Source organism: Hypanus sabinus, chromosome 22, assembly GCF_030144855.1.
Source record: "Hypanus sabinus isolate sHypSab1 chromosome 22, sHypSab1.hap1, whole genome shotgun sequence".
NCBI classification, from domain to species: domain Eukaryota; kingdom Metazoa; phylum Chordata; class Chondrichthyes; order Myliobatiformes; family Dasyatidae; genus Hypanus; species Hypanus sabinus.
Genome location: NC_082727.1, coordinates 36,399,724 through 36,424,227, shown reverse-complemented (window position 1 = coordinate 36,424,227; position 24,504 = coordinate 36,399,724). Strand labels below are relative to the sequence as shown.

Below are 24,504 nucleotides of genomic sequence, written 5' to 3'. Positions count from 1 at the left end.
CAAAACACTATTTTATTAGTGACTATGTCATATAGTAACTTAAACCAGGTAAATCAAGAGTTAAAGGTATTATACATCTATAGGTGTAAAAAATAAAGTTTCCAAGCTCATTCAAGCTCAGGCGGCAATAGTTCCACTCTTACGATGGTATGTTAGAAAAGTTCCGTTCAGATGCACAGGTTAATTAATGCGAGATGTTTGCAATCCAAAGGCGAGTGTTGTGAGAAAGCAATTACAATATTCCACAGATTCCACGACAGCAATACTAAATAACAATTGCAGTAGGTTTTCTCTCCAAAGTTGTTCCACTCCACACATGAAGTATCACCGACGGTGATGTTCAATGAAAATACTTTCAAACCAAGTGGTACCACACCCGATACAGCTACGGGACATCTCAAAGTGGTGGTCACAGCATACTCAAACAGGATTCACATATGTATTATTACCAACAGTAACTTATCATAAAGGGGACCATCTTCAAGGGAGCCACCACCCAGGCAAGGGCCGACACACCAGTAAATTCCACAAAGTTACCCCAATCACACACAACGTGATAGCCACTTATCCAGTTCCAGGACATACAAAATTACTCCAACAATGATTTGCTACTTGTGCCTTCCATTGACCGAATCCATCTTAACTCTAGCTATGTGTCTCTGTGTGTGTGTGTGTCCTTGTAAAAAGTAAACAGTCTGCAGAGAAACGATAACATCGATTGTTCATCAAATAACTCCACATCTCTCTCTCTCTCTCTCTCTCTCTCTCTCTCTCTCTCTCTATATATATATATATATATGTATATTATATATATATATATGCCTAAGTTACTGTGTTCAGTACAATGCCCCCCAACAATGCCCCACCCTCACCTCCTTCTCCATTTCCCATCCCCTTTTCCCTTTTATTTATACTTCATCTCAGCAATCAGCTTCCCAGCTCTTTACTTCATCCCTTCCCTTCCAAGTTTCACCTCTCACCCGGTGGCCTTCTCTCCCCTGCCCCTACCTTTTAAATCTACTCCTTCGGGGCTGGTGCAGACAGGTTTTAATTTAGAGATGTGGAAAGTGTGACTGATCTTCATGGTCTTGGGGAGCTGTACAGCAGCAGGTTTACTTCCTTGAGGACGTTGAAATGTGCAGTGAACTTGGGTGCCAAATTTCTAGATTCCTACTGGAGAAGCAAGTCCTCCGTGGACAGCCAGACATTTTGCCCACACTGCAAAGCAGGACCGTCTTCTTCAGTTTGCCTTGGATTCCACCTTCCGGGTAGAGACCAGCCAAATCTCTCTGGCCCTGGTCCATTTCTGCTTGCAGTGTTGGATGAGATCTTTGGCCCCAGGAACCCCAACTTCAGCCTCCTGTTCTAGAAAGAGTGGCGGAGTATAACCAAACTAGCAGTTGAACAGTGATGTCCCCTGCCCTGGATGTTGTAAGGTGTTTGGGTGACCTCTGCTCACATCAATTGGTCGCATCAGTCGTCAGGTTTTTCTGAGGCCAGGCATCTTAGGGTTTTTTCCAAATCTTGGTTGAACTGCTTAGTCTGTCTATTTTCCAAATGGGACTTCAGAAATCAGAAATCGGATTCAATGGGACTTGGGAATCCTATTTTGGATATACAAGCAATGATGTGATGCAGAGTCTTTCTAGGGCAATGGTCAGAATGGTCAGAGTAGACCAGAGGAGAATGGGGAGTAGGAAGGGACCCGGGGGAAGTGATAGAGAGGTGAGAAGTGGTAAGAGGCCAGAGTGGATAATAGAAGAAGAGGGAAGGGGGTGGGAATTTTTTCTCACCAGAAGGAGAAATTGATATTCATGCCATCAGTTTGGAGGCTGCCCAGACAGAATATAAGCTGTTGTTCCTCCATCCTGAGGGTGGCCTCAAGAGGAGAACATGGACTGAGATGTCAGAATGTGAATGGGAATCAGAATTAAAATGTTTCACCACCAAGAATGGTCAACATCTGTACCTGCCAGTCAATTCTGTATAAAAATGACATTCCTCTGTTCAGACTTCAGAACAGTGTGGTGACAGGAGACACACTCTTCTCCTTGTGCACAAGTAAATGAAGTATAATTATATTTTATTTAGACATACAGCATGGAACAGCCCCTACTGGCCCAATGAGACTCACCACCCAATAACACACCTTTATAACCCTAGTGTGATATCAGGACAGTTTACAATGACAAATCAGCCTGCTAACAGGTTTGTCTTTGGAATGAGGGAGGAAAAGCGGAGCATCCGGAGGAAACTCATGTATTCACGAGGAGGAATGGAAAAACTACTTATACACGACATCAGAATGAAACTCTGAACTCTGATGCCCCAGCTGTGCTAACCACTATGCTACCATGGGGACTGAGGAACAAGTGTCCAGATAATTGCCGACGACACCTTCTCTCTTTGAAATTTCAGAGGATGGATCCCGAACTGGTGGTCATATGCTCTTTTTTCTCTTTTCTGCATCTTCCTTCTCATTCTTCCCCATCCCTGAAAACTTTATGGGACAATAGTTCACTTAATCTATAACCATATCTGATTTCCATTGTCTACTTACAGGGTTATCTCCTTATCAGCAGCCAAGCCCATGCACATGACAGGAATGTCTTCTGGCTATCACTATATCAGAGGCATGATCCTTGAACTATACCATTCTATCTTCTCATTCCATTGTCACACACAATCTTGTTTGGAGTTTTGCAGTTACATTGTCCTTGGTTGATTATTATGAATGACAAATCTAATCCTTTTTTTGTTGAAAATATTATCTTTTTGAATTTCCATGAACTATTCCCAAACCCCTCCACTGCCACTCGCCAGTCATTCCGCCTTCCAAACAATTCCTCCACCACACTCAGCAGCTTGGAATCGTGCTGTTAAGGATTTGTTGCTAGCGTTCCTTTGATTGTGTCAAGACAGGACCCAACGTTGGCTTTGAAGGTTTAATTAATAGACATAGCTTAAGAGTATATTTTATAATGATTCATAAGATACAATCGCACTTCAAAAATCATTCCAGAATTACAATTATGCATCAGAATACGTGAAAATGAAAATACATTCAATGGTTAATAGGTCAAACAAACCAATGAGGAAAAATGCTTGATTTCTCATTTGACACCACTTGCTGCAGTTTCCCAAATCCCATCTTTCCAGAGTCCAGAGAAGCACAATTGAATTTGGTTTGCTCAGGGTACTTGAGGAAATAATATTTTTAAAAGAAACACAATAATATTAAAGCAACAGCCCACTAAACCTATCCTGAGATCAGATGGAAATATATCTTTTAAAGAAACCAGTGGTGCTCAGATGTGTAATTGAGAAAGAGCACTCACATATTCCTCATTGCCAGGATCAAACTCCAAGGCCTTCTCAAAGTATTCAGTCGCTTTATCCTTGTTCCCATCCAGCTGATACAGTAATGCTTTGACACCAAGAGCCTTGCTGTCATTTGCATTAACTATAAGTTTCCTAACTGCCCACTTCTCCAAATTTGTGCGACATTTTTCCCGTTCTTCTGAGTTATATTCAATTTTTACTCCTTTCAGGAAGAGGCAAACAGCATTTGTTTCAGATTTTTTCTGGTGCAGTTCAAATAACCCAGCTTCCAGACAAATGCTCTGCATATTCTCTGGACGAATGTCCACTAACTCCACCAATCTACGGTAAGTCTCCTCTGCTCTGGAATACTCCCCACTTGTTATGCAGATGTCTGCAAAGACCAGTTGCGGTTTAATAGCTGACCTTTGACGGTGTTCAAAAGACTTTTCAAAGTGATATTTGCATAGATTGATCAACTCAGCTTTCTGCTGAAATTCAGGATTGCGAGGATATCTGCTGTGAGTGTATTTCAGCTTACTTCTGTAGCACAATCCAAGTTGGTGGTGTAAGAAACCAGAGTGTGGAGTTAATTCTAATGCTTGTTTCAAGAGCTCAATTGCCCTCTCCACAAATCCCCGTTGTCTATAATATTTTGCAGCATAGCGAAGCACATATGCAAGATTAGAGTTCTTCTGCAATGCTTGTTCAACTAATTCATTTGCTTCCTCATTTTGCCCTAACCTCTGCAGTTTTAGAGCCAACAGCACCATGGCCACAGTATCATCTGGATCAAGCTCCAGTACTCGTCCGAAATACTTCACTGACTGACTCTGATCACGACTCTCTGGGGTTCCAGACATTGATTCCAGACGAGAAAGTGCGGTTGCATATCCCATTATCCACTCAGTGTTGTCAGGGTCTTGCTCCAGAGCCTTTGCAAGGCATTCCTTTGCCTCCTCATAGTATTCACCAGCAGAACTCATCAATGACCATCCCTTCTCCCCGTACACCTCGGGTATCATTGCTGTATAGCGAGGGCCATCACTGAGCGGTTTACAGATCATCTCCAGCTTGTCGAGATAGGACTGGGACTTGGTCAGCTGTCCCATGTGGTAATGCACCCAGGCAAAGTTTCCATAGGTGATGATGCTTCTTCTTTCATATTCATCTTTGTGGTTCTCCCTCTGAATTTTTTCAGCTTCCTTTAAATTTTGAATTGCTTCCAAATAATTGCCCTGCAGACAGTTTACAAAAGCGAGTTGGTTGTAGGACTGATCTTTATACTTCAAATTCATATGGTTAGAATCTTGCAATCTGTCCTTCACATCTTCCACATCAATAGTTTCTTTCTGTGGCCTCCATGTGAAGTGACACTGCAGCTGATCGAGCTTCTCTTTCAATAAATCTCCCGGTGTGTTGCTGCAAGAGAGAAAAAACGGAATCATGAATTCCATCTCAGATCACTTGATGCAGGTCTGACCTGCAATCCCAGAAAAAGCAGATTTACTGACTGTATAGAAGTTGCCTTCTAAAGTATTTTTTTTAATTATGGTATTGAAAACCTGGAAATGCTCAGCCTGTCCATCAGTAAAATGTTTTATCAGAGAACATGCAAGTCACCTTAGGCTCTGTCAGTGTGCAGGAAGCAAGAGTACAGTCAAGTGATCCGACTAACCAAAATGATAGGAATTCCTTATTCCAGAGCCTTACTATCATGTGGATCCTTGCAAAGGTTTTTGTCAGTCCTCATCTCCAATTTATCATGACACTTTCTTCTATTCATTTGAATCATATTCAACTGTCAGTGCATTACGGAACAGGCTGATGGCATTTGATTTACATCCTCTCTGGTATAATTCAAATGTCCCACATGTAGACGTACTGTATTCTGTGCAAATTTTCTGGATGAATATCATCTAATTTCAAAAGAGTACTGTAGATCTTTTTGTTTTGGAATACTCTCCATTTCTTACATTTATAAATGCAAAATTCAGTTGTGGTTCAATAGCTGATATTGGACGATGCTCAAATGCCTTTCCAAAGTGATATTTACATTGATTAAACAACTTTGCTTTCTGGCAAAATGCAGGATAGCGAGAGTTTCATTGAAGCTCTGAATGGCTTCTTTATTGTTACCCTGCAGACAATTTATGAAAGCGATTTGGTTGTGACACATCACGTGGCTTGATATTTCACACCGAGATTTATAGCATCTCGCAGTCTGTACGTCACATCTTTCAAGTCAATGGTTCCCTTCTGAGGGTCTCACGTGAAGTGACACTGAAGCTGATCGAGCTTCTCTTTCAACAAATCTCTTTGTGTGTTGCTGCAAGTGAAGAAAATTCATGAAATTCATCACTTCATACATAATCATTTTTTCACATCATTTCTTGTAACAAAGCCGATAGTTACTGTATTCACCAAACTATAAACAGCACGTGAATAAATTTCAAGTTGTACATATACCTAGCCCAAATGGAAGTTACTTTTATTTTATATGTACATTATTACCCTATTCATCAAGTTGTACACTCTATTATGTACACCTGTACACCCGCTCGTTAATGCAAATAGCTGATCGGCCAATTATGAAGCAGCACCTTAATGATGGGCAAAAGGCCTATTTTTGTCTGTATGACGCTGAGATTGTCTGATGTTTGACTCTCACCAGTCTTGGTACTGCTGAGCATCCAAAATGGTACAGAGAGTGTTGCAGATACTTAACGTCTAAATAACAACAGAAAGCACTGGATATGCTTTTTTGTGTGAAGTTGTTGAAACAAGTGACTGGGCTGTAATCTGTTTAACTGGGAGATCATTTTTTGCAATGAAAGCTTATTGACCTGAAATAATAACTCTGCTTTACTTTCGACACAAGCAGCCTGATCTGCCTTTAATGATGTGCCCATGAATGCGCAACACCAACATAGTGCACTAAATACAGTTATAGCAATGCATTCAGCATACTTCCATAATCAAGCTTCTGTGCAATGGTTAAAAAATAAATTTAAATACCTAAGTTAATACAGTAAATTAAAAAAAAAATTTAATTTACAGTGCTCACTACCTCATTATGTTCTTTTGAAAGAAAATTCCTTGAACGTCTTTCACAGCTTCCGATGGACCTTTAATATCAATGGTGCAGGGTGTCCGATGTTCTGATTTCCTGCTCGAACAGATTGACTGCAACTCCCTGATGCTGAATAGAAACTTATCCTAGAAAATGAAAGCAGTATTTTCCAAGAAGTGATGTCACTGAAACAACTATACAGGCTGATGCAGAGCTGCCTGGATCCAATAACAAGGAAGGCTAGCAGAGCATAAGTAATAAATCACTTTGCCCACCAGACCAAACATGATTGGTTGATCGTTTCTCTGCCTACTTGGCATACCTGTCAGTCATTGCAGACTGCCTTTTAACTATTTGTGTTTCCCTGCTTTTCCCCTTCCCAGAGTTCTGTGGAAGGAAGACAGAGACATTAGTAACAGTGATGTTCTCAGAGCCAGCAAGGGCTTCTGGTTTCATGGATACAGCTTTGCAGGTCTCCAAGTTGAAATCTGGACTGAATGAAGAAGGTGGTTGTAGCTTAAACCCCACACAACCCTAAACTATACTTCCAGGTGAGCCGACACTTCACCTGTGAGTCTTTTAAGTTTGTTTACTATGTTGGGTGCTCCCACTGTGGCCACCTGTACATCGGTGAGACCCAACACAGATTGGGAGACTGATTCACTGAGTATTACGCTCTGTCTGCCAGAACATGCGGGATTTTCCTGTAGCCAGCCATTTTAATTCCACTTCCCATATGTCTCTACTTTCTACGAAGGCTGAGCAAAGTCCATCTCCCACCTCCCATCCTCACCACATTCTACAGAGGATGTATCGAGAGCATCCTGAGCAGCTGCATCACTGCCTGGTTTGGGAATTGCACCGTCCTGGATCACAATACCCTGCAGCAGATAGTGAGGTCAGCTGAGAAGATCATCGGGGTCTCTCTTCCTGCTATTACAGACACCTACACCACACGCTGCTACCGCAAAGCTAACAGCATTGTGAAGGACCCCACACACCCCTCACACAAACTCTTCTCCTCGTTGTCATCTAGCAAAAGGTACCAAAGCATTCGGGCTCTCACGACCAGACTGTGCAACAGTTTCTTCTCCCAAGCCATCAGACTCCTCAATACCCAGAGCCTGGACTGACATCTCCATAATTTATTATTATATTGTAATTTGTCCTCTACTGTGCCTATTGTCTTGTTTATTAATTATTGTACTGCCCTGCACTGTTTTGTGCACTTTATGTAGTCCTGTGCAGGTCTGTAGTCTAGTGGAGTTTTTATGTTGTTTTATGTAGTCTAGTGTCGCCTTGTGCTGTCTCACATAGTCTAGTGTAGTTTTGTGTTGTTTCATGTAGCACCAGGGTCCTGGAGAAACATCACTTTGTTTTTACTGTGTACTGTACCAGCAATCAATGGTTGAAATGACAATAAACTTGACTTGGCTTGACTTGATGTCCATCCATGGCCTCCTCTGTTGTCATGATAAAGACACACTTAGATTACAGGAATAATATCTTATATTCTGATTGGCTGGCCTCCATCAATTTCTCAATTTTCTGGTAATTCTCCCCAACGTTTCCCCCACTTCTCCATTTCCCATCGCCTTTTCCTTCTCTTACCTCATCTCACCAATCAGCTTCCCAGCTCTTTACTTCATCCCTCCCCTTCCAGGTTTCACCTCTCACCCAGTGGCTTTCTCTCCCCTCCTCCCACCTTTTAAATCTACTCCTCTGGGGCTGGTGTAGACAGGTTTTAATTTATCGATGTGGATTGATCTTCGTTATCTTGGGGAGCTGTACAGCACCAGGTTTACTTTTTTGAGGACTTTGAAAGATGCAATGAACTTGTATGCCAAATTTCTAGACTCCTCCCAGAGAGACAAGGCCTGAGTGAACAGCCAGACATTTTGCGCAGGCTGCAAAGTGGGTCCCTGTCTTCTCCTTCAGTTTGCCTTGGATTCCACCTTCCGAGTAGTGACCAGCCAAATCTCTCTTGCCCAGGTTCATTTCTGCTTGCAGAATTGGATGAAATCTTAGGCTCGAGGAACCTCAACTTCGGCCTCCTGTTCTAGAAAGGGTGACGAATTATAACCAAACTAGCAGTTGAACAGTGATGTCCCCTGCCCTGAATGCTGTAAGGTATTTGGGTGACCTCTGCTCACATCAATTGGTCGCATCAGTCGTCAGGTTTTTCTGAGACCAGGTATCTTAGGGTTTGTTCCAAATCTTGGTTGACCCGTTTAGTCTGGCTATTTTCTAAATGGAGAGCAACTTCAGAAATCAGATGCCAAGGGACTTGGGAATCCTAGTTTGGATATAAAAGCAATGATGTGATGCTGAGTCCTTCTACAGCAACTGTCAGAATGGAAAGAAGTGAAGAGCTTTGAGACCGTCCGGGTTGGGGATGGAGGTATATAGGGACTGAACGTCCATGGTGAAAATAAGGCGGTGGGGGCCAGGGAACTTAAAATCTTTGAAAAAATTCAAGGCATGAGAAGTGAACATAGGTGGGAAGAGTTTGAACAAGGGGGGATAAAATAGTGTCAAGGTATGCAGAAATGAGTTTGGTGGGGCAGGAGCAAGCTGAGACAATAGATCTACCTGGACAGGCAGGTTTGTGGATCTTGGGTAGGAGGTAGAAACGGGAAGTGACAGGTGTGGGAACTATGAGGTAGGTGGCAGTGGATGGGAGATTCTCAGAGCTGATAAGACTGGTGATGGTATAGGAGACAGTGGCCTGGTGCTCTTTTGTGGGGTCATGATCAAGGGGTAAATAAGAGGAGGTATCAGAGACTTGTTGCTGTGCCTCGGCCAGGTAGAGGTCAGTACACCAGACAACAACAGCTCCCCCCTTATCGGTGGGTTTTATAGTGAGGTTGGGTTTGATGTGGAGGGAGCAGAGAGCAGAGCGTTCGGAAGAAGTGAGGTTGGAATTGGAACAGGGTGTGGTGAAGTCAAGACGGTTGATGTCCCGTCAGTAATTACCAATAAAGAGATCCATAGCAGGCAGAAGACCAGAGCGGGGTGCCCACGAAGAGGAGGAGGGTTGAAGACGGGAGAAGGGGTGTTCGCTTGGGGTAGGACAGTCCTTATCAAAGAAGTAAGCTCGGAGACGGAGTCGGCAGAAGACGAGTTCAGCATCATTGCTGAGGTGTGGGCAAAGGGGGACAAAGCTGAGGCCCTTACTGAGGACAGAGCGCTCTGCCTCAGAGAGTTGAAGATCAGAGGGAATGGTAAAGACCCGGCACGGATGAGAGATGGGATCAAAGGGGGAAGGAGGCTGGTAGTGTCTACTGAGGACAAAGCATGAACGAACGTGTTAGAGAGAAGTGTCAGAGGGATATAAATCTGTTGGGAGAGTTTGGTGTCAGCATCAATTCAATGGGGTGATTGGCCTTCTTCATAAGGAGCTAAACAGAAACATGAAATATGAAACACAACATTTCTAAGTGGTGACTGGCAGAGCACGGTGTGCATTATATTGAAAATGATCAAAGTACGGCTGAGCTCTCAGCACTTTCCGATCAGTCCTTGTGTGGCTTGTAAACCGACAACAGCCTGCCCCTTTGTGGAAGTGGAGGCAAGGCAAGGATGGACAGCATGTCCAGGCACAGATAGATTGTAGATAGGCGCAGACAGCTTCGGCAAGAAAGGTAACTGATAATGTAGCTTCCTTTTTCACTGCTGAGAACTGGATCCATTTGGGCTGGCAGAGATGAGGTAGGAATTTAACAGAAGTATTCAAGGAGCACACACCAACTAAGGAATAATTGTGTTAGTAATTTCAAAGTATTGTCAATTGTTAGGTAATATTTTTATTGACTTTCAAGCTCTGTACTGCGAATGATTACTGATTTTGCAAGTAAGAAATATAAACACACACAGCTTCATGAAATCAACACACATAAAATGCTGGAGGAACTCTGCAGGTCAGGCAGCATCCATGGAAATGCATAAACAGTCAATGTTTCTGACTGAGACCCTTCTTCATGACTGGAAAGGAAAGGGGGGAAAAGCCAGATCATAACCAAGGTTTGGGAGGGAGGAGGAACAGTTAGAAGGTGTTTCGTGAATGTGATACCAGAAAGGTAGGAAAGATAAAGAGCTGGAGAGGAAGGAACCCGATCAGATAGGAGAGTGGACCAGAAGAGAAAGTGGAGGAGGAAGGGACCCAGGGGGAAGTGATAGAGAGCTGAGAAGAGGTAAGAGGCCAGAGTGGGGAATAGAAGAAGAGGGAAGTGGGTGTGAATCTTTTCCTCCCCCGATGGAAAAATTGATATTCATGCCATCAGTTTGGAGGCTGCCCAGACGGAATGTAAGGTGTTGCTCCTCCATCCTCAGGGTGGCCTCAAGAGGAGAACATGGACTGAGATGTCAGAATGAGAATGGGAATCAGAATTAAAATGTTTCGCCAACAGGAATAGTCAACATCTGTACCTGCTGGTCAATTCTGTATAAAAAGGACATTCCTCTGTTCAGACTTCAGAACAGTGTGGTGACAGGAGACACACTCTTCTCTTTGTGCACAAGTAAATGAAGTTTAATTATATTTTATTTAGACATACAGCATGGAACAGCCCAAACTGGCCCAATGAGACTCACCACCCAACAACACACCTATATAATCCTAGCGCAATATCCAGACAGTTTACAATGACAAATCAGCCTGCTAACAGGTTTGACTTTGGAATGTGGAAGGAAAAAGCGGTGCATCTGAAGGAAACTCACATACTCACGAGGAGGAACGGAAAAACTGCTTACTCACGACATCAGAACGAAACTCTGAACTCCGATGCCCCAGCTGTGCTAACCACTATGCTACTGTAGTGACTGAGGAAAAAGTGTCCAGTTAACTGGTGATGACCTTCTCTCTTTGAAATTTCAGATGATTGATCCGAGCAGCTGGTCATATGCTCTCTTTTCTCCTTTCTGCATCTCCCTTCTCATTCTCCCTAACTCTGCAAATTTTATGGGACAATAGCTCACTTAAGCTATAACTAATGTGTTGCTCCGTTAGTAATTATGAGTAAAAACTTAATTCCTTTTTCTCATTCAAAAATTTTTGAAATCCAAGAATAATCCACAGATCCCCTCGACTGTAACTTGCCCATCATTCCTCTTCCAGGACACTCCTCCACCACATTCAGCAGGTTTGTATCATGCTGTTAAGAATTTGTTGCTTGCTTTCCTTTGATTGTGTCAACACAAGACCAACCTCGGCTTTGAAGCTTTAATTACCAGAGGATATTTTACCAAGACCCTTAAGATTCAGTCACACCCAAAAAAATCATTCCAGATTTACACTAATACAACAGAACATATGTGAAAAGTAAAATAAATTCAATGGTTAATAGGTCAAACAAATCAATGTGGAAAAATGTTTGGTTTCTCATTTAACTCCACTTGCTACAATATCCACATCCCATCTTTCCAAAGTCTAGAGAAGCATAACTGAATTCAGATTGCTCAGGGTACTTGAGAAATTAGTATTTTTATAAAAGAAACAGAATAATTGGGTACAGTTACAATCGAACACTAATGAGTAAGAGAAGGTGCTGAAAGGATATAACTAGTACAGCAACACCCCATCAAACCGATCCTCAGATCAGATGGAAATGCATCTTTTAATCATCCCAGTGGTGCTCAGATGTGCAATTGAGAAAGAGCACTCACATATTCCTCATTGCCAGGATCAAACTCCAAGGCCTTCTCAAAGTATTCAGTTGCACCACCCATGTTCCCATCCAGCTGATATAATAATGCTTTGACACCAAGAGCCTTGCTGTCATTTGCATTAACTCTAAGTTTCCTATCTGCCCACTCCACCAATTTCTTGCGACATTTTTCCCGTTCTCTTGAGTTATATTCAATTTTCACTCCTTTCAGGAAGAGGCGAACAGCATTTGTTTCGGATCTTTTCTGGTACAGTTCAAATAACCCAGCTTCCAGACAAATGCTCTGCATATTCTCTGGACGAATGTCCACTAACTCCACCAATCTACGGTAAGTCTCCTCTGCTCTAGAATACTCCCCATTTTCGATGCAGATGTCTGCAAAGTCCAGTTTAGCTCTAATAAATGACCTTGGACGGTATTCAAAAGCCTTTTCAAAATGATACTTGCACAGATTAATCAACTCTCGGTTCTGCTGAAATTCAGGATTGCGAGGATATCTGCAACGAGTGTATTTCAGCTTACTTCTGTAGCACAATCCAAGTTGGTGGTGTAAGAAACCAGAGAGTGGAGTTAATTCTAATGCTTTGTTCAAGAGCTCGATTGCTTTCTCCACAGAACTCTTTTGTCTATAATATTTTGCAGCATAGCGAAGCACATATGGAAGATCAGAGTTCTTCTGCAATGCTTGTTCAACTAATTCATTTGCTTCCTCATTTTGCCCTAACCTCTGCAGTTTTAGAGCCAACAGCACCATGGCCACAGCATCATCTGGATCAAGCACCAATACTCGTTGGAAATGCTTCACTGACTGACTCTGATCCCGACTCTCTGGGGTTCCAGATATTGATTCCAGACGAGAAAGTGCGGTTGCATATCCCATTATCCACTCCGTGTTGTCAGGATCTTGCTCCAGAGCCTTTGCAAAGCATTCCTTTGCCTCCTCATAGTATTCACCACCAGAACTCAACAATGACCATCCCTTCTCCCCGTACACCTCGGGTATCATTGCTGTATAGCGAGGGCCATCACTGAGCGGTTTACAGGTCATCTCCAGCTTGTCGAGATAGGACTGGGCCTCGGTCAGTTGTCCCATGTGGTAATGCACCCAGGCAAAGTTTCCATAGGTGATGATGCTTCTTCTTTCAAATTCATCTTTATGGTTCTCCTTCAGAATCTTTTCAGCTTCCTTTAAATTTTGAATTGCTTCCTCACAATTGCCCTGCAGGCAATTTAAAAAAGCGAGTTGGTTGTAGGACTGCTCTTTATACTTCAAATTCATATCAATAGAATCTTGCAATTTGAACATCACATCTTCCACGTCAATAATTTCCTTCTGTGGCCTCCATGTGAAGTGACACTGCAGCTGATCGAGCTTCTCTTTCAATAAATCTCCCGGTGTGTTGCTGCAAGAGAGAAAAAACATAATCATGAATTCCATCTCAGATCACTTGATGCAGGTCTGACCAGCAATCCCATGAATAGCAGATTTACTAACTGTGTGAAAGCTGTTGTTTAAAGAATTTTTATAATTATGGCATTGAAACCCTGGAAATGCTCAGACTTCAGTCTGCACCTGAGGAAGGAGAATGTTTCAGATCAGTAACCCAATATGAAGAATTGATTCATGTGATGAAGATGGAAATGTGTCTCCTGAACAGCCAAGGCAGTTGATCTGTTGCTTTGTTACACTGATGCTGGACTTGGTTTTATTACCAGACGTTGAGCTCTCCCACTATTGCAGACTTTCATTTTTTTGCCAGCAGACTGAGCATAGCTCCAGATCTCGGTACAGAGAAGTGGTGCTTTTCCCCAGACAGCCACCAGTACTCAGACTCAATGTCTAGAAGATTGAGAACTTCAATAACATTAGTGAGATAAAGCTGTTTTGTGAAGCCCACTGAAGTCTGGCAATTTACGAGTTACCAGACCAGTTCACAGAACAATTGCATGAGCAACGTCCCCTGATCCTGCTGCACATTTCTGAAGAAAATAGACCAGCACAGAACATAGAACATGTTGTGCCGACCTTTAACCCTAGTCTGAGATCAACTCTGCTTCCTGCTTCCTCCCAAAGGAGATGAATTTGCCGCACCGTGGATGCAGCTCCTCCATTCTGTCCTGAAAGCCGCTAGGGGCTGGAAATTATGACAGTTTAGAGTAGCATGTTCCTCTGGTGTATTACCTCAGTACTGAATGCACTCGAAGAGCTCAAATCTACAATGTCGTTTATGGCAGAGCTGAATCACTTCCTATTTTGAAAGAATTGAGGATTAATGATTAGCTTTCTTATCAGGTGCATGAAAATGTACAGCAAAATGCCTTGTTTGACTATATATCAGATGAAGAAGAATTGTGCAGTGCAGCCGACAAGTTTGTCACCATGTTTCCAGCATCAACGTGCACACTCACCCTAACCCGTATAATGTAGGAGGAGAGTTGAGCATCCGGTGGAAACCCACACAGTCACATCAGACTGTTGATCCAATGGGGAAAACTTCACTCAACTTCACTTGGCCCATTATGGCAATGTACCTACAGCCATTAGACCCACTTTCAAATGCTCTTCATCTCAGATCCTCGATGTTATCTATCTAACTATCTATTTATTTGTTTGTTTGTTTGTTTATTTATTTCCTTTTTTTATATGTGCAAAGTTTTTTGTCTTCTACACTCTGGTTGAGCACCCTAGTAGGGTGGTCTTTCATTGATTATGTTATAATTTTGATTCTACTGATTTATTGAGTATGCCCACAAAAATGAATCTCGGGTGAATATAACAACATAAATGTACTTTGACAATAACACTCACATTGAACTTTGAACCTTGAATGAGAACAGGCCCTTTGCAAGTTCTAAAAAGTAGGACTGTCACATGAACGGTACAGCAGAGGGATCTGAGAATACAGATTCATTGTCCCTTGTAAGAGCTGTCACAGTTGAATAAGATTATAAAGAGAGCTTTTGGCACATTAGCCTTCATAAATGAAAGCACTGAATTCAGGAGTTGAGATGTTCTGTAGAAGTTGCCTAAGACGTTGGTGAGGGATAATTTAGAATATTATGTGCAGTTCTGATCACCTACCAACAGGAACAATATCAATAAAATTGAAAGAGTACAGAGAAAATTTCCAAGGTTTTTGCATGGTCTTGAAGATCTGAATTATATGTTGACTATGTTAGGACTTTATTCCCTGGAGCATTGGAGAGTTAAGGAAGATCTGATAGAGGTTTATAAAATTGTCAGGGTTATAGATGGGGTAAATGCAAGCAGGCTTTTTTCACTGATGATGGGTGAGACTTGAACAAGAGGACATGGGTTAAGGGTGAAAGTGAAATGTTTAAGGGGAACATGAGGGGGAACTTCTTCACTTCATCACTCAGAGGCTGGTAAGAAACTACAACAAATAATAACCAGTTGGAGCAACTGAGAGGGTGAAGAAACATCTGTGGAGGCAGAGGGATAGTTGTCATTTCAGACTGAGGCCCTTCATCAGCACTGAGAAAGAGCCAGTATAAAGAGGGGAGTGGGAGGAGTGCGATAGGGTTTGGCAGATGGTAGGTGAAACCAGGTGAGGAAGGGGATGGTGGACAGATGGAATGGTATGGGGAAGGTTTCAGGTGGAGATTGGAGGATAGGTAGAGACAGTTTGAGAAGAGAGGTAACAAAGGGGCAATTGGAGTCCAGTAGTATGGAATAAGGGTGGGTGTCTAGATTCCTGACTTAGTGGAGTGGGACATATGTTCACTGGGCGGTTATGAACAGTGAGTGTCTTTTTATTTAAATCAAAAATTTGTATTTTCCTTTAAGTTTGATGTAAATCATAATATGTTTCTCGTGCAGGATTCAGAGGTACTGTGGGTGCCAGCTTGGTTCTCTCCACAGAAAGGGTGAATACTGCCTCTTCAAGGAATTTGTCAGCTTCACTTACCTGATGTTTATGTCGCGGAGGAGGCCATATTGTGACCCGCAAATTCCGTGCACGAGTTATGCGGTACTACAAGGAAATTTTAATTTCACAATTACCAGGTGATAATTTTAAATTCAGAGCTAGAAGTTGAAGTGAATGTAGTTTGAACTGCTGAATGTCATCGAGGCATGGAGAGGAGTTTTAGGAGATTCTGTGTACCTTGTCCATGCTAACCATGAAGTACGCATCCACATTGATCATTTTCACCGGCACTGTCCCTTGTTTTCTATGCCTTGGAATTTTGAATACCCACAAAGCAAGAAACCCAAAAGAAATCAATTAAAGAAAAACAATAAAAGACGAACAACCGATGTGCAAGAAAATAAAAAAAAACTCATTATTAAATAATTCAAGCAAACGACAACATTCTAAACCAAAATGAGTCCACAAATTCGAACCCTGGAGCAGCCTGGAGGAGGTCCAAAGCCTCACTTATCAGTTCAGCACATTAGCGATCAGGGAGCATAGCAGCAGGGTCTGTCTTCATAGCCTCAGTCTGAAACATCGACTGTTTACTCCTTTCCATAGATGCTGCCTGACCTGCTGAGTTCCTCCAGTATTTTGTGCACATTCCTTTGATTTCCAGCATCCCTTCCTTCCTGAAATGGCTCCCTTCCTGTTTACATCAGGACTCCTGATGAAGGGTTTTGGTCCAAAACATCAACTATAGAGCCATAGAATATTACAGCACAGAAATAGGCCCTTTGGCCCTCCTTGGCTGTGCCAAACTATTTTCTGCCTATTCACACTGACCTGCACCCGGGCCATATCCTTCCAAACCCCTCTCATCCAGATACCTGTCCAAGTTTTTCGTAAATTTCAAAAGTGAGCCCGCAATCACCACTTCATCTGGTAGCTCATTCCACACTCCCACCACTCTCTGCATGAAGAAGCCCCCCCCCCCCATATTTCCTTTAAACTATTCCCCCTTCACCCTTAACCCATGACCTCTGGGTTATTTCTCCCCTCGCCTCAGTGGGAAAAGCCTGCTTGCATTCATTCTATCTATACCCATCATAATTTTATATACCTCTATCAAATCACCCCTCATTCTTCTACGCTCCAGGGAATAAAGTCCTAACCTATTCAACCTTTCTCTGTAACTCAGTTTCTCAAGTCCCGGCAACATCCTTGTAAACCTTCTTTGCACTCTTTCAAACTTATTAATATCCTTCTTGTAATTAGGTGACCAATACGGCACACAATACAAATTCGGTCTCACCAATGTCTTATACAACCTCACCATTACATTCCAACTCTTATACTCAATACTTTGATTTATAAAGGCCAATGTACCAAAAGCTCGCTTTACAACCCTATCCACCTGTGACACCACTTTTAGGGAATTATGTATCTGTACTCCCAGATCCCTCTGTCCTACTGCGCTCCTCAGTGTCCTACCATTTACCTTGTATGTTCTACCTTGGATTGATCTTCCGAAGTGCAATACCTCACACTTGTCCGCATTAAATTCCATCTGCCATTTTTCAGCTCATTCCTCCAACTGGTCCAAATCCCTCTGCAAGCTTTGAAAACCTTCCTCACTGTCCACTACACCTTCAATCTTTGTATCATCAGCAAATTTGCTGATCCAATTTGCCACATTATCATCCAGATCATTGATATAGATGACAAATAACAATGGACCCAGCACTGATCCCTGTGGCACACCACTAGTCACAGGCCTCCACTCAGAGTAGCAATCCTCCACTACCACTCTCTGGCTTCTCCCACTGAGCCAATGTCTAATCCAATTTACTACCTCACCATGTAAACCTAGCGACTGAATCTTCCTAACTAACCTCCCATGCGGGACCATGTCAAAGGCCTTACTAAAGTCCATGTAGACAACATCCACTGTCTTCCCTTCATCCACTTTCCTGGTAACTTCCTCAAAAAACTCTGATAGGTTAAACATGACCTACCACACACAAAGCCATGCTGACTTTTTCTAATAAGTACCTGTCTATCCAAATACTTGTAAATCCTATCTCTTAGTATTCCTTCCAATAATTTACCTACTACCGATATCAAACTTACCGGCCTATAATTTCCCGGCTTAATGTTTGAGTCTTTTTTAAACAACGGAACTACATGAGCTATCCTCCAATCCTCTGGCACCAGACCCGTGGATATCGACATTTTAAATATTTCTGCCAAGGCCCCTGCAATTTCAACACTACTCTCCTTCAAGGTCCAAGGGAATACCCTGTCAGGTCCTAGGGAATTATCTATTCTGATTTCCCTCAAGACAGCAAGCACCTCCTCCTCTTTAATCTGTATAAATTCCATGACCTCCCTACTTGTTTGCCTTGTTTCCATAGACTCCATTCCAGTTTACTTAGTAAATAAAGATGCAAAAAGCCCATTTAATATCTCTCCCTTTTCTTTTGGCTTCATATATAGCCGATCACTCTGATCTTCAAGAGGATTTACTGTTTCATCTGCAGAGATCCTCCAGCATTCTGTGTGTATTACCTCCAACAACTAAATTGCTGTCCCGTGAGTGCCAGATGTTTTGACAGGAAGTGTTCAGATAAAGAATGTGCTTTCATGACACATGACATTCTGCAGAATAACACACACAAAGTGCTAGAGAAACTCAACAGGTCAGGCAGAGTGATTTCTCCGTGGACCTTATCAAATCTTTTACTGTAATCGCCAACATCTAGGTAAGTATCAGCCTTTCTACATAACCTGTCTTCAGAATTAGTGCTTTCAAGACCAGCCTCATTCGAAAGAGTCTCCAAGCTCAGAGTCTGTTGTTTAAAATATCGTGCCCAGAATAAACCTGAGAATTCAACCATAGTAAATTATTGAGAGATTTAAACAGAAGTAGCACAGCAAATATAGATTCCAACATCCCTTGAGGTTAAGGCTATGTTTCTGTTTGTCACGTCAGTTATTTGTCGGCCGTGTGTCATAATTTCCCTGGATTTCTCTGCTCTTTCACCAGTATCCATATTTTTGAAAGCACACTCCAGTTTCCTCAGTTTTTCTCACTCACCTTTTTGCCAATGATCCTTTTCAGCATTTAATCCCCATCTGCTCAGCTCACTATACCTCTCAGTGACAGTTGTAAACTTTAGTCTCTCAGTCACCGTTCCTGCATTTCCCTGAATGCATCTGACTGGGAAAAGTCAGTTCCCCACTGCGGAACTTAAAAATCATGTCATCTATTGGGAGGATATGCTCCTTCGTGTAATTTTTGGTTTCCTCACTCCCAATCAGCTCCCTATCCTTAAGTGACTTAGCACCACAGACCTTGTTTCAAATTATTATCACATCCTGGGATATCAAACTGAGTGCTCACATACTGTGGGATCATCCCACTCCAGTGGTCTCTGATCCCAGCATCAGGTTAAAGTTCCCAGATCACAAACCTGGGATCAGATCCAAAATCCTTATGCTGAATGACCACTGGCACCTTTTCTGGATGCCTCAATATCCAGAAACAGGTCACATTAAATCTACCTGATCCAGATATCCATGCGAATGTGGCTGTCAAATCTCCTAGCATTGGTAAACATTCTGTAAAGTGAAGATGTGACTCACCTCATGATGCTGTGCAGAATTCCAACTGCACCTCAGGTGGCTGGTTAGCTGAGTAACTCTGCAAGGCGTTGTTCTAGTTGTTTATTTAGTTTCTAGGTGGAGCTAAAATCTACCAAAATATTTGTCTCATTGTGGATAACAAAAGCAAAGCTGACGAAACCAGAACTTTTCTCCTTGGAAATTGTTTGTGTCATGAAGAAGATTCCACGTTGAGAGTCTCAGGGGGCAGAAATGAGTCTATTTGCTATTACGAATGAGAAGGTTCTTGAGAAGCTGGAAGGTCTGGAGATAGATAGTCACCTGGACAAGGTGGACTACGCTCCAGGGCTCTTAGAGAACTAGATGAAGCAATAGTGTAGGCCTTAGTTCTGATCTTTCAAGAATCACTGGATTCTTGATTAGTTCTGGAGGACTGGAAAATTAAAAATATCATTGCACTCTTTAAGAATGAAGGGTGGCAAAAGCACAGAAATTATAAGCCAGTTAGCCTGACCTCAGTGGTTGGGAAGATGTTGGAGTCCATTATTAATGCTGATGTTTCGGTGTACTTGAAGGCGCATGATGAAATAGGTCAAAGTCAGCATGGTTTCCTTAAGGGGAAAACTTACTTCACAACTTACTTCTGTTGGAATTCTTTGAAGAAAAAACAGGCAGGATAGACAAAATCAGTGTATATTGTTTACTTGATTTTTCAGAAGTCCTTTGACAAGGTACTGCACATGAGGCTGCTTAAAAAGATAAGAAACCATGGTCTTACAGGAAAGATTCTAGCATGGAGATACATAATATTGGCTGACTGGAAAGAGGCAAAGATTGGGAATAAATCAGGCCTTTTCTGGTTGGGTGCCAATGAATAGTAGTGTTCTTTTCACAGAATATGTCAATGATTTGATGACAGAATTGATGGCCTTGTGGCCATGTTTGCAGACAGTCTGGAGATAGGCAGTGGGGCAGATTGTTGTAAGGAAGCAGGGAGTTTGTAGAAGAACTTAGACAGATTGGAAGAATGGACGAAGAAGTAGCAGATGGAATATAGTGTAGGGAAGTTATGGTCATGTATACTATTTTCTAAGTGGGGAGAAATTCAAAAATCTGAGTAGTAAAGGGACTTGGGAGCCCTTGTGTAGGATTCCCTAAAGGTTAACTTGCAGGTTGAGATGGTAGTGAGGAAGGCAGATGCAATGTTAATATTCATTTCAAGGGGACTAAAATGTTAAAGCAAGTACTGTACGTAATGCTGATGCTTTCATAAAGCATTGGTCAGACCACACTTGGGGAACTGTGAGCAGTATTCTGCCATTCATCTATGAAAAGATATTCCGGCATTGGAGAGTCTCCAAAAGAGGTTCATGAGAATAATTCAAGGAATAAAAGGTTAACGTATGTGGAGCTTTTGATGGCCCTGGGCCTCTACCCTCTGCAGTTTAGTTGATGAGGTAGGGGAATCTCATTGAAACCTATCGAATACTGAAAGGTCTGGATGGATCGGATGTAGAGGGAACGTTTCCTATAGTAGGGGAGTCACGGACAAGAGGGCACGATTGTGACTGTGATCAAAGTGACCATAGAAACACTGAAGCTGGTGATATAAAAGTCTTTGTTCAGCACAACAAGCTGGAATCATTCTGGAGTCAATCTCGGTAGGGTTTCACAAACCCAATACAGAATATTTTTATACCCTTAAGCTCAAACGTAACAGTGGTGTTTGATTACAGTTTCAACAGATACAATTACGTCAGTTACATCAATATTTTGGGTTGACAATACTTCCTTTGAATTACATATCTGCAGTGGAAAAATTCTGAATGTGCAAATATCTTTGCTAATTGCAACTTTACTTGAGCCTATTTACAATGGGGCAAATTACTTAACCCATAGTGAGTCGTGAAGTTGGGGGGGTAATCATAAAATGTCTCTGCTTGAAAAATCAACTGTTTATTCATTTCCATAGATGCTGCCTGACCTGTTAAATTCCTGCAGCACTTTGTGTGTGCTGACCTGGATTTCCAGCATGTGTGGAGCTCTCATGTGTTTAAGCCCATAGCTGCCTGGATTGCTGCAGGCCGATTAACACAACCCCATTGTTTTAACTTCTGGCTGACGCATAGGCAAATGTCTCACAGTCACCATTTTGGAAACCATGTCACTTTGTCTACCGGCAGCCTATGCTCCACAGAGGGTAAAAAGGGTGCTTTAATTGTCAATTTACTGCTTTCAATTTGCAACTCACATGAAGAAATGAAGACTGGTTCTTACATGTGCTTTTTCACTGTAAATTGCATGAAGCTTTAATTCATTAGTATGGCAGGGAAACCAATATAAATGTGGCATGTAGACTCTACTGCAAGTTGCAGAGACTTCACCCTTAATATTTTTGCATACATACTAAAATTTGTTAGAATGTTATTATTGAGAGCAAATAATGTAAAAGTGTAAGAGAAGTTTATAGTAATCAATCACAAATTTAAACTGGAATATAGAACATTCCACGTAATTGGGTCATAATTGTTCGACTTACAATCAACAGCAGCTTAAATTGGACCCATGGACTGGAAACTTACAGTTGTGTTTGCATGCTAGTGCTACTGATCTAGCCATAGCATCTGATGTGCCTGAATAATGTCACTTCAACTCAGGTGGAAACGAGAGAACTGATAGGAGAAGCAAATACTGTAGACTGTATGGTCACAATATTCATCACAAAGCCTTCAGAAGATCACCAATGAGACATGAAGTAAATGTGTTTCTATTGATGTATTGCACAAAATACCAGTCAACTCTAATAGTGAGAAATGATTGAGGAAAGACTTTCCACAGTCATATTTAATATGCGATATTGAAAGCTCATGTTATTCGGTAAAACTTCACAGTATAGTGAAGCACATATGGCAGATCTGGGTCTTCCTCAATGCTTCTTCATCTAATCCATTTTCTTTCTCTGCTTCATTGAAGTTCTGCAGCTTTAGGGCCAACATAACTATGGTCACTGTGTCATCTGGGTCAAACTCCAGCACCCGTCATGGATACTTCACTGGCTGACTTCGGTCCTGATTCTCTGAAACACCAGAAATAGTTTCCAGATGATAATGAGCAGTCATATAGCCCATAATCCATTCTACATTATCAGAATCTTCCTCTGGAGCCCTCTCAAATCATTCTTTTGCCTTCTCGTAGTATTCAGCAGCAGAACTCAACAATGTCCATCCCTTCTCCCCGTATACCTCGGGTGTCATTGCTGTATAGCGAGGGCCATCACTGAGCGGTTTACAGATCATCTCCAGCTTGTCGAGATAGGACTGGGCCTCGGTCAGTTGTCCCATGTGGTAATGCACCCAGGCAAAGTTTCCATAGGTGCTGATCTTCTTCTTTCAAATTCATCTTTGTGGTTCTCCCTCAGAATCTTTTCAGTTTCCTTTAAATTTTGAATTGCTTCCTCACAATTGCATTGTAGACAATGTACAAAAGCGAGTTGGTTGTAGAACTGCTCTTTATACTTCAAATTCATATGGTTAGAATCTTGCAATCTGTAAATCACATCTTCCAAGTCAATCGTTTCCTTCTGTTGCCTCCATGTGAAGTGACACTGCAGCTGGAACGAGCTTCTCTTTCAATAAATCTCCCGGTGTGTTGCTGCAAGAGAGAAAAAACATAATCATGAATTCCATCTCAGATCACTTGATGCAGGTCTGACCTGCAATCCAATAAACAGCAGATTTACTGACTGTACAAAATTTGCCTTTTAAAGATTTTTTTTTAATATGGCTTTGAAAACCTGGAAATGCTCAGCCTGTCCATCAGTAAAATGTTTTATCAGAGAACATGCAAGTCACCTTAAGCTCTGTCAGCGTGCAGGAAGCAGGAGTACAGCCAAGTGATCCGACTAACCAAAATGATAGGCACACACCTGTACACCTGCTCATTAATGCAAATATCCAATCGGCCAATCATGAAGCAGCAACTTAATGTTGGGCCAAGGGCCTATTTTTGTCTGTGTGACGCTGAGATTGTCTGATGTTTGACTCTCATCAGTCTTGGTTCTGCTGAGCATCCAAAATGGTACAGAGAGTGTTGCAGATACTCAATGTCTAAGTAACAGCAGTAAGTAGTGGATATGATCATTTGTTTGAAGTTGTTGAAACAAGTGACTGGGCTGTAACCTGTTCAATTGGGAGATAATTTCTGCAATGAAAGCTTATTGGCCTGAAATAATAACTCTGCTTTACTTTCGACACACACAGCCTGATCTGCCTTTAATGATGTGCCTATGAACGCACAACACCAACACTGTGCACCAGGTACATTTACAGCAATACATTCGGCACACTTCCATAATCAAGCTTCTGTGCAATGGTTAAAAAATAAATTTAAACACTTAAATTAATACAACATATTAAAAAATAAATTTTAGTTTACAGTGCTCTGTACCTCATTACGTTCTTTTGAAGGAACATGTTTTGAATTTCTTTCACAGCTTCAGATGGACTTTTAATGTTGAGTCGATGGAGAAGTTTGTCCTGTTCTGATTTCCTGCTCGAACAGATTGACAGCAATTTCCTGATGGTGAATAGAAATTCATTCCAGAAAATGAAAGCAATATTTTCCAAGAAGTGATGCCACTGAAACAACAATGCAGGCTGATGCAGAGCTGCCTGGATCCAGTAACAAGGAAGGCTAGCAGAGCATAAGTAATAAAACACTTTGCCCACCAGACCCAACCTGATTGGCTGATCTTTTCTCTGCCTACTTAGCATACCTGTCAGTCATTGCAGACTGTCTTTTAACTATTTGTGTTTCCCTGCTTTTCCCCTTCCCAGAGTTCTGTGGAAGGAAGACAGAGACATTAGTAGCAGTGATGTTCTCAGAACCAGCAAGGGCCCCTGGTTTCTTGGATACAGCTTTGCAGGTCTCTAAGCTGAAATCG

General features: G+C 42.0%; 2 protein-coding genes across 2 annotated transcripts; both read right to left on the bottom strand.

Annotated features, from left to right (window-relative positions):
• Positions 1-2,077: 2,077 nt before the first annotated feature.
• On the bottom strand, positions 2,078-6,444 carry LOC132379756 (interferon-induced protein with tetratricopeptide repeats 1-like). The gene is made up of 2 exons (XM_059948040.1): positions 6,392-6,444; positions 2,078-5,650 (listed from the first exon to the last, which is right to left on the bottom strand). Exon 2 carries the CDS (start codon positions 4,776-4,778, stop codon positions 3,309-3,311), a length of 1,470 nt encoding a protein of 489 aa, XP_059804023.1. The 5' UTR covers positions 4,779-5,650; positions 6,392-6,444; the 3' UTR covers positions 2,078-3,308.
• Positions 6,445-12,028: 5,584 nt separating this feature from the next.
• On the bottom strand, positions 12,029-24,066 carry LOC132379830 (interferon-induced protein with tetratricopeptide repeats 1-like). The gene is made up of 2 exons (XM_059948108.1): positions 24,009-24,066; positions 12,029-13,463 (listed from the first exon to the last, which is right to left on the bottom strand). Exons 1-2 carry the CDS (start codon positions 24,032-24,034, stop codon positions 12,029-12,031), a joined length of 1,461 nt encoding a protein of 486 aa, XP_059804091.1. The 5' UTR covers positions 24,035-24,066.
• Between the last annotated feature and the right edge of the window lie 438 nt (positions 24,067-24,504).

Excerpts from the sequence above, each read along its gene's own strand:
- LOC132379756 (XM_059948040.1), bottom strand. The coding sequence starts at position 4,778 with ATGGAATTCATGATTCCGTTTTTTCTCTCTTGCAGCAACACACCGGGA.
- LOC132379830 (XM_059948108.1), bottom strand. The coding sequence starts at position 24,034 with ATGTTCCTTCAAAAGAACGTAATGAG. Across the intron at positions 13,464-24,008 it reads CTTCAAAAGAACGTAATGAG|CAACACACCGGGAGATTTAT; the intron begins GTACAGAGCACT and ends TCTCTCTTGCAG.